Source organism: Orycteropus afer, unplaced genomic scaffold (assembly GCF_000298275.1).
Source record: "Orycteropus afer afer isolate SDZICR_OR568_19922 unplaced genomic scaffold, OryAfe1.0 scaffold01179, whole genome shotgun sequence".
Classification (NCBI taxonomy): domain Eukaryota; kingdom Metazoa; phylum Chordata; class Mammalia; order Tubulidentata; family Orycteropodidae; genus Orycteropus; species Orycteropus afer.
The window spans coordinates 86,572-97,222 of NW_006922766.1; the positions used below are offsets into that span (position 1 = coordinate 86,572).

A 10,651-nucleotide genomic window follows, 5' to 3' on the forward strand; every position below is an offset into this window, starting at 1 on the left:
TCTCATTCATATGAGGCAAGACATGCTGCCACCCTCCAGCCTTTTACCAATTCTGACACCAACTGTACCTCCTCACCACTTCTCTGATGAGTTTGGTAATTCATTGGAATGGCCACACAGAACTCACAGAAAATACTCACGATTATGAAGTTTACTAGGGAAGTAACAGGTTACAATTCAGGTTCATGAACAAGCTTAGGAAACAATTCTTCTGTCAGTACAGTCTCCCACCTGCTGTGTCTTCAGGCACACCTCTCTGGCCCATGGCCTGTCAGCCTGGCTTCTGCCCTGCCTTTGCTAGTGGTACAAAGCTCTTTTAGTTCTGCCAATAAGTACGCCTACATGTACCCCACTCTACCAGCAAGTTTCCTGCCCAAAGGTACTCAGCTTTCTTGCTCAGTGGGCCCGGTAAGCTTGGTGCTCTGTTTCTTGCCTCTTGTTTCCACTGCGATCATTTCTCTGCTGGGCTTCTTTCTCTGCCAGATGTCTCTGCCAAGGATGTCCAGTGCAGGGATCTCAGGTCCAAGGACATACTCTACTTCACTTCCAGCTCTTCTATCTTGATGGTAGTGAGACTCCCCTCTCTGCCTCTGTTGTTGTTATGTGCTGTCAAGTTGTCTCTGACTGATAGCCAGGAGGGCTCATTTTAAGCCTGGCAGAGTGACAAAACTAACCAATCCCAACATCAGAGTTCTACACACCTTATTTGCATGGCTCCACCCCAGTAATCAGGTGGGAGTTACAAAGACTATGGCTAGAAACACCATACCAAGCAATTCACTGCACTATACTTATAAGATCAGATGGACACCTGCAGCCAACCTGAAGGGTGGTTCCTGAGTAACCTTACCCTTAGGACTCTTTGTCCTACTGAGGGATTAATTGTTTATGACTTTGGGATTGGTAAAATGATTGGGAGGGGCAAATTAATCCTCGAAGTGTGAAAGGGCTAATGGCGAGAAGAGCCAGGGGGTGGCCCTCAGTGCAGTGAATTGCTTAATACGGCCCTTCTAGCCATCGGCCTCCATTATGTCATGTATTGAAAATTCTACTCTCTATTCCTATTTAGGGTGGGATGTTTCTTGAGTCCTGCCTTGCTGGAGGGTGTGACTCAAGTTGCCACTCTTAGCTTCTTTGGGCATATATATAGGTATTGCTAAAGGGGCAGGGAGGCGGCATCTTCCAATCTCCTCTAACTCCACAAAAGGAAGACAGAATTACCATCAGCAGCCCAAGGCTGTTCTTATAGAGCTATACATGCAGCCACCCTCCAGCCCTACTAACCTTGACACCAACCATTCCTCCCGTAGCACCCACCACCTCTCTGCTGGGCTCGACAATTTGTTGCAGTGGCCATGGAGAACTCACACACAACACACACAGATTATAGGGTTTATTAGGGAAGCAACAGGCTACAACTCAAGTTCAGGAACACATTCAGGATTCAGTTCCTCAGTCAGGACTGTCTCCCCTCTGCCATGCCCTTAGACATGCCTCTGTGGGCCACATAAGTCTGTCACTCTGTCTCATGCCTCTTGGTTCCACTTCTGTTGTTCTCTCAGCCAAGCGTTTCTCTTTCAGTAACAGGTTGGTCTCTCAGCCATGGGTCAGCCTCTTAGCCATGGGTCAGGCTCTCAGCCATGCATTTCTCTCAGTCAGCAGTGAGAGATATTCCTTCTGTCTCTAGGAGGGCTCCTTTTGAGCCTGACAAAGTGGTCAAACTAACCAATCCCAACATCAGAATTCTATATACCTGAGGAAGAGAGAGATAGCAAACTTCCCAGAAGATTGTTTCCTGACGCTCTCAACAGAAATACCCCAGGTGGATAACTTTAACATTCAGGAGCTACTCAGTTGCTCACAGCAAATTTCACCAAAGGGAATTTTACAAAGTTTACAAAGACTATGGCTAGAAAAGCCATATTATGTGATTTACTGCACTACAGGTATGTTCTGGGAAAGTTTGCTTTCTTGCAAACTGAGAGCTCTGCATTTGGTTCATCATCTCACCCCTGGATTTGATACAGCAGCCATCATCTGAGCCACCAATTTGGGTTCACCAATCCTGCAATGTGAGTTGGGAGAATCCTCAAGACGTACCCACAGACCCAGGCTTTGTCAGCCTCCCAGCCTCCACCACCATGACATGAGGCATTTCATTTGGAGTTTGTGAGTTCTATGAGACATGACAGCAAAATATGGAATCCTAAAACAAGAGGAAGATTATTGAGGGGAAGAGGAGGAGTTCATGTCAGAGATGATGGAGTGGCACTGCAGTTTGGAAAAGTTGGGTATTTGGGACATCTTTAACCTCCCCCTAATAGGGACTGGCCTTGTGCTGATCTTTCTAAAAGAAATTATTCAAGCAATAACCAAGGATGACCTTTCTTTTTGAAAGTTGTAGCATGCACATTGACATGAGCAGACAACCCAAGGCCAAGCTGACACTAACATTTAAATGTCCCACATATTTCAGAAATATTGGAAAAGAAAAGGCACTTTATTTCTAGAATTTGAGTTATGTAGGAAACTACTCTTACCCACTGTGATTAAGTTGTTATAGTTTTCCAGCATCACATTCCGATACAGGTTCCTCTGATCAGGATCCAATTGCTGCCACTCCTCCTGGGTGAAGTCAATAGCCACATCTTTGAATGTCACTGTTCCCTGTAATAACACATTCTCACTCAATTTGAAGTCATTTATCTTAGGTGATACAGACAAAACATATTGAACTTTGTTTTGATAGTACTAAGAGATAAGATTTTATAAAAAGTTATGGAAAAAACTTTACCTAGTTATGTTATTTTGCAAGAGAAAAATACCATGTTAACAACACCCTGTCAGTTTATGTTCATTCATTCACTGATTAAGCACATTGATTTAGTACACATTTTTAATAATTACCATGAATTTATGAGGAGATATTAGGTACCAATTTACACTGCATATGAAAGAAATGGAAAAATAAAATTTAAGTCAAATTAATTGATTTCAGACCTCCCTAGATGCTTGTGATTCATTGAGGATGGAAAAAATTAAAGTGGTATTTGGATGGAAACTGAAACAGAGGAAGAATGATATGTAAAATTTGAGGTATGTTAGGATATATGAATGGATCTATTCACTGCTTTGGAAATTGGATGTACTCGTCATTAGATCAAGAGAAATCTAGACTGGAAACGAGGATTTATTGGTCATGAGTGTTTAAAATTGTATCTGCCATGAAAATAGGATTTAATTGTTCAAAGCGCTCCCATATATTGAAATGAGAAGAGGGCCACTGACAAAATTCTACAGACAACAACAAACAAAGAAAAAAGACTCCTTGATGATTTTTTGTTTTTAATGATCAGAATTAGATCTAGAATCAGAATTATGAGAACACAGAATCATGAAAGCTATAGAATAAGTTTCAGAAATGAAATGCTGGTGACAAATTTCTTGAAAGCAATGTGATTTGAATATAGAAATATAACTAATTCTTTCTAGTTAAAAAATGAAATGCTCCTAGAAATATGAACATAACAGAAAAAAATTCAACAGCAGTGGAAATAAATGAAACTGTCCATATCCTCTACCCTTTGGAGAATTTCTACCAGAGAAGAAGTCAGATAGAAGGAAATCACCAGGAGCTAAATCACAATTAATGTCTCTAAGAATTTATTTCTAGGCCTTAAGAAGACACTGCTAATATGAACATCCTCTAACACTAAGGGTTCAGAGTAGACTGTAGGACTGAAGGAAAATCTTCACTTAGAACCCTTTCCTGATGAAGATCAATGCATTTGAAATAACCAGTCTCAAGAAACCAAAAGGAAAGTGTCAGGGCAAAAAACTTCTGAAATGCAGAGCATTGTTGGAATTTCCCCTTAAATGAGAAGAAGACCAAAATTAGCTTGGACAAAACACTTGGTGAAAAAATAGGGCTGAAGACAAAACATGAGTGAAAAGATGGCCTTAGTATAATAGTTTTACTAATCATAGTGAAAGACAACAGCACATAAGATGCATTCTTGTTGGCACTGCTTCAGTCCAAGATTTCTCAACATGAAATTTTATTTTCCTCAGGAAATTAGATCCCTAAAATAATAAATAACTTTCAAAAACTAGTGTCACAGATTTTATAAGAAAATCCTAATTGCACCCAGCTCAAGAGTGACAGTATCCACTCACTCTCACTACTGCTGTTCAACATCATTCTGAATAAAATTTAAGTCAAATTAAATTAGTCAGAGCAATTAGTCTAAAAATAAATAAATAAAAGGAATCTAAGTAGGCAGGAAGAAGTAAAACCATCTCTTTTCACAGATAACATAATCCTATACTTAGAAAATCACAAAGAATCCATAAAAAGATGTAATAACTAATAAATAAAATCAATGAGGTGGTAAGGTATAAGTTCAATAAAAATAAGTCAGTTTTCTGTATATCAGCAATGAGAAAGTAGAAAATAAAATTAAGGAAACATTGTCATTTACAATAGCATCTTAAAGAATAAAGTACCTATACATAAATCTAACTAGGAAGGTGAAAGATTTGTACACAGAAAGCTATAAAACATTGCTAAAAGAAACTAAAGAAGAACTAAATAAATGGAAGGATATTCTGTGTTCGTAGACTGATTAGAAGGCTTAATATAGTTAAGATGTCAATGCTACCCAGAGCAATCTATAATTCTAATTCTCATTAAATTTCCTCATTACAGAAATAGAAAAACCAATCCTCAAATGTACATGGAAGGGTGTACATTTTTCACTAAATGTACATGGAAGGGTGTACATTTTTTTCACTAAAAAAAAAATTAGTGAAGAAAAATAAACTAGGAAAACTCACTCTTCCTGATTTCAAAAATACTATAAAGCTATAGCCTGGTAATAACAGACCATAGAGTAATGGACAAGAACCAAGAGTCCAGAAATAAATGCACACATCCATGGTGAACTAATTTTCAATAAGGAAGGTAAGTCCGTTCAATAAGGAAGGAGGAGCCTCTTCAATAAATAGTACCGGGAAAATGGAATATAAAAAAGGATATAATATATATGCAAAAATCAATTAAAAATGGATCAAGAATCTAAAATTGAAAACTAAAAGCATAAAATTCTTAGATGAAAATATAGAATTATGGCTGTAAGGCCTAGTTTTTAATGGCAACAAAAGCACAAGCAACAAAAGACAAAACAGATAAATGAGACCTAAAAAAAATTAAATATTTTACTAAAGGTCTTCATCAACACAACAGTGAAGAGACAACTTATACCTTGGAAGAAAATTTTTCAGGAATCATTTATCCAATAAAGATATATAATTTATAACCTAACAAAAGAAAAAAGTAAAACAGCCTAATTAAAAAAAAAAAAAAATGGACAAAGGACTTGGACAGACATCTCACCAAAGAGGATATTCAAAAGGCCAATAAGCACATGAGCACATGAAAAGATACTCAACATCACCAGCCATTTGTTACTGTTGTTAGCTGCCCATGAGAGAATTGTAACTCACAGAAGCCCCATCTGCAGAGTAGAACTGCTCCATAGGGTTTTAAAGGCTGTGATCTTTTGAGGCTGTCCCCTTCTGAGGCACCTCTGAGTAGGTCTGAATCTCCAACCTTTCATCTAGTAGTCAAGAAGTTAACTGTTTGTGCCACCCAAGGACTCCATTAGCCATTACAGAGATTACAATAAAAACTACAATGAGATATGACTTCATCCCTATTACAATAGCAATGATTAACTAAAACAAAAACAAAACAAAAAACAGGGGTTGGTGAGGTGTAAAGAAACTGGAACCTTCTTCATTCTCTGCTTATGGAGATGGTACAGCCACTGTAGAAAATAGTTTTGTGTTTCCTCAGAATGTTGAACATACAACTATCATGTTGGTTGATTGTTAGTGCCATCGAGTTGATTCCAACTCATAGCGACCCTCTTTACTACCATTCAAACCAAATCAAACTCACTGCCATCAAGTTGGTCCTGACTCATAGCGCCCCCTCCTTGGGTTTCTGAGGCGGTATCTCTACAGAAGTAGCTTGCCCAATCTTCCTTCTGAGCACAGTCTGGTGGGTTTGAACTGCCAGTCTTCTGGTTAGCAGTCAAATGCCTTATGACCCAGCTCTCCCAATGCTAGGTAAACTCAGAAGAAGAAAGGGCAGGAATGCAAACAGAAACCTATACACCTATGTTCATTGTAGCACTTTTCACAATAGCCAAAAGGTGGAAACAACCACAAGTTCATAAACAGATGAATGGATAAATGGATGAATGTGGTATACATGTACAATGAAATACTACTGAGCCATAAAGAGAAATGAAGTCCTGAAGCTTTCCACTATATGGAAGAATCTTAAAAGCATCACACTGATCAAAGTAAATCAGATGCAAAAGGACAAATACTGTATGATCTCACTTTTATGAAATAAGCAAATACACAGAGAGCAAAAATTAGCAGTGGTTATCAGGGGTGGGACAGAGGGAGAAATGGGAAGTTTTTGCTTAGAGGGTGTCAAATTTAGGCTCATGGTAGTGTAATGATTTAGAAAAGGATAGCAAGAATGGTTGCACAACTTGAAGAATGTAATCAGTGTCACTGATTTATACATGTAGAAACTGTTGACAATTTGTACATGTAGAAATATGTTTTGTTACATATATTTTCAACACAATAAAAATGTAGAATGCATCAAAACAAACAAACAAACAAAAGACAGTGAAGGAATCCAAAAAGAAATAATTGAAATGAACTTGCGAAAAATACTTAAGAAGTGTTTGTTGTAGTTGTCGTTAGGTGCCGTTGAGTTGGCTCCGACTCATAGCGACTCTATACGCAACAGAATGAAACACTGCCCGATCCTCTGCCAGCCTCACAATGCTTGCTATACCTGAGCCCATCGTCACGGCCACTATGTCAATCCATCTCATTGAGGGCTTCCCTTTTTTTGCTGCCCTTCACTTTACCAAACATGACATCCTTCTCTAGGGAATGGTCCTTTCTGACAACATGACCAAAGTAGGTGAGACAAAGTCTGGCCATTCTTGCTCCCAAGGAGCATTCCAGCTGCACTTCTCCCAGGAGAGATTTGTTTGTTCTTCTGACAGTCCATGGTACTTTCAGTATTCTTCGCCAACACCACAATTCAAAAGCATCAGTCTTCTTTGGTCTTCCTTATTCATTGCCCAGCTTTCACATGCATATGAGGCAATTGAAAACACCATGAAAAGTCTAGAACTTATATATAAATATCCATGTATGAAATTTTGTATTTTAAGTATAGATAATCAATTAGTCAAATATTTAATAACTTTAAAAAGTTTAATCACAAAAACTAAATATAAAACAAACATCTAAGATTAGAAATAAATACTGAAACAAATAAAGCTGTGTATCTCTGTGGCTAAAAAATTTTAACCTTAAATAAATGAACAGTTTGAAAGGAAATAAGGAACCAAAACCAACATTAATTTAGAAAAAAAAAATGCTGAACAGTACAAAACTGTAGCACAGACTATTACTCTTCTCTCTTAACATCTATTATCTCCTTCCCAATTTTTGGCCTGGCCAAAATTTCAAGGCCTCTTGAAATAAGTATTATAATTGTGTGGCTCCCTTGAAGCAATGTACGCTTATATGACAATGTTCTGTACAATGAGATGAGAGTAGGAGGATTATGTGCAAATGCCATTAAGTTTGCTTAAAGGGATGAGGTATACCCTTTCTACCCCAATTCATCCTTCTTGTGGAGTGGTAAGTAAATATGACAGCTGGGCCAAATGCAGTCATTTGTGACAAGCAGGTAGAAGCCAAACACTTAGAATGACAAAGCAATGAAACAGAAGGACCCTGATTCTGTCTCTTGGAGCTGTAGGACCAACCACAGTCAGATGACACTTGTACTTCTACATGGGAGAGAAATAAACTTCTGTCCTGCTACTGGGCAATCTACTTCCGTAGTGATACTGCCTCGGAAACCCAAGGAGGGGTCACTATGCGGGGCCTACTCGACGGCACATAACAACAACAACAACAACAACCTGCTAACACAACTGTTATCTGGAATTTTTGTCATAAGTGGCCAATTATAATCGTAATAGATAAAAGCACTCGATCCAGAAAGAGAATATCTTAATACTGTTGTGGAAGCCACACAGGTATGCTGTTTAGATCCCCTTCAAGAGAATATGCTATGAGAAGAATAGTTGGCAAACAGCCTCCAATTGCTCCACCATTGGTCTTACTACTTATTGTGCTCCTGCTGAGGAAATGCTACTCCCAGGATGTTCCCAGCCAAAGCGTGTGCAAGGTGTAAGAGCCTGCAGCATTTCTACCTGATGTAGGTAGGTCACATCTAACAGGAAGTTTTGGCAGCAACTCTCCACTACCATGGCTGAGAACAATGCTCAGAGCTGCAGAGTTACCTTTCTTCTGATTTTGCAGAAGAAAGAATCATCACAGTTAAAGATAGACCAATAAATACTTAGTCTGAAGAAAAGAAAGAAAAAAAAAAATGAAGAAAAAAGGAATGTAGCCTCAAAACCAGGAGAGGAGACAGAAAAAAAGGAAAGAAACATAGTCAAAAAAATAAAGGGTGAAAACTAAAATTTGATGAAAAACACTTATATACATATTGCAGTGAATTGCTTGATGTGGCCCTTCTCACCACTGTCCTCCATTCTGTGATGTTTTGTAAATCCCATTATCCATGCCTGTTTAGCGTGGTGTTGTAGTTAAGGTCAGGTATCAACTTGGCTGGGCAGCTGGTAGTAGTCATTCCCTATAATGACTGGCAATCGACTCTGTGATAGGATTTAGGTTTCTGTTGGGGCAACACAGGTGGAATGTATCTTGAGTCCTGCCTTGCTGGAGGGTATAATTCAAATCACCACCCTTAGCTTCCTTGAGGGTATACCTACGAACTCCCAGGAAGATTCGCCCTTCCCTTGCTCCGGTTTTGTGTCTTGGATCATCCTCATCTCACCCCTGGATTTGGGACAGCAGCCGTCATCTGATCTGCTGAGCGAGGTTCATCAAACCCTGAGAGTTGGGAGGATCCTCCAGACCTACTCACGGACCTGGAACTCGCCAGTCTGCCAGCCTCCACCACTACTATGTGAGACGAACCCTTGGGTGTCTGTGAGTTCTGTGAGGCATTACAGCAAAATACAGAACCCTAAGACTGGGTAAATTACTGGGAGGAGGAAGAGGAGGAGTTAATGTCTGAAATGATGGTATGGTAGTTTGCACATTTGGGACATCTTTAACCTCTGCTTCATGGGGACTGGCCTTGTGCTGATCTTTCTGAGAGAAATTGTTCAAGCACATATCCAAGAAGCTCAACAAACTCCAAGTGTGATGAATTCAAAGAGACCTAGACATATCACAGTTAAAACATTGAAACAAAAAAACCAAACCAGATTCTGCCACAGCGTCAATTCCACTTCAAAGCAAGACCCACTGGCTTTCCAAGGCAGTAAATATTTATGGAAGCAGACCTGCCTCATCTTTCCTCCATGGAGTAGCTGGCCGGTTTGAACCACCAATCTTCTGGTTAGCAGCCAAATGCCTTAAGCACTACACCACCAGAGCTCCTTTAAAATGTTGAAAGTGAAAGATAAAGAGAAAATCTTGAAAGTAGCAAGAGAAAATCATTGCCTATAAGGGAGCTCTGGTAGTGTAGTGCCTAAGGCAATTGACTGCTAACCAGAAGGCTGATGGTTCAAACCCACCAGCCACTCCTCAGAAAGAAGATGGGGCAATCTACTTCCGTAGTGATACTGCCTCGGAAACCCAAGGAGGGGTCACTATGAGTTGGGTCCGACTCGACGGCGCATAACAACAACACATAAGGGAGCCACAATAAAATTATGTTATAGCTGACTTCCCAGAAACAAATGGCAGTGAGACAACATATTCAAAGTGCTGAAAGAAACAAAAACTCTCAAACAACAATTGCATATCTAGCAAACTTATCTTTCAAAAATGAAGGGATTATGCTAAGTGAAAGAACCAGAAACAAAAAGTCACATAATATATGTGGTAGTTAAGGTTGCCATGTCAACTCGGGTGGGCCTAGTTTTAAGTGGCTGGGCAGCTAGAGGTAGTTATTCCCCATGACGAGCCTGGTAATCACCCCATAGTGGAATCGGCTGTGAGCAACGGAGTAGCTGTCTTAGGGATGTGGTCTGCTTCTGGTATATAAGAAGATGCTTTGAGAAAGGTTTTGAGCTTTTTGACACATGTGGATCCTGCATTTGGCTGAGTCTTCATCTCAGTGACCTGTTGTCTGACAATCTTGGGACTGTTTCTGGATTTGAACTAGTGGCCTGCTGTGTTGCATAATTTCGGGATTGTGCCATTTTACTACTGACCTTCGGTTTGTCAGCCTCAGCAGCCAGCAGCTGTTTAAGAGACTCCTGGAGCTTCAGTGGGCCAGAAGCAAGAGGCAGAGCTGAAGCCCAAGGTTGAGGGATCTTCACCTAGCCCCTAGAGCTGGCACTTGGAACTCAGACTGCTAATCTTTTAAATTCTAAGACAGTAAATCCCTGTTTGTTAAACCCACCCATTGTGGTATGTCTGTTAAAGCAGCACAGAAGTAGATTGCCCAATCTTCCTTCCAAGGAGTGGCTGGTAGGTTTGAACCGCCAGCCTTCTG

At 39.8% G+C, this 10,651-nt stretch overlaps 1 protein-coding gene across 1 annotated transcript in view; it reads right to left on the bottom strand.

Moving 5' to 3' along the window:
- The window catches only part of LOC103212965 (zinc finger protein 569), a 23,385-nt gene extending 15,001 nt beyond the window's left edge, over nt 1-8,384 (bottom strand). Inside the window, exons 1-2 of the mRNA XM_007958869.2 lie at nt 8,328-8,384; nt 2,541-2,751 (exon numbers count right to left, since the gene is read on the bottom strand). Of these exons, the coding sequence (XP_007957060.1) occupies nt 2,541-2,751; nt 8,328-8,384 (268 nt within the window). The remainder of the gene's footprint in view (nt 1-2,540; nt 2,752-8,327) is intronic.
- Between the last annotated feature and the right edge of the window lie 2,267 nt (nt 8,385-10,651).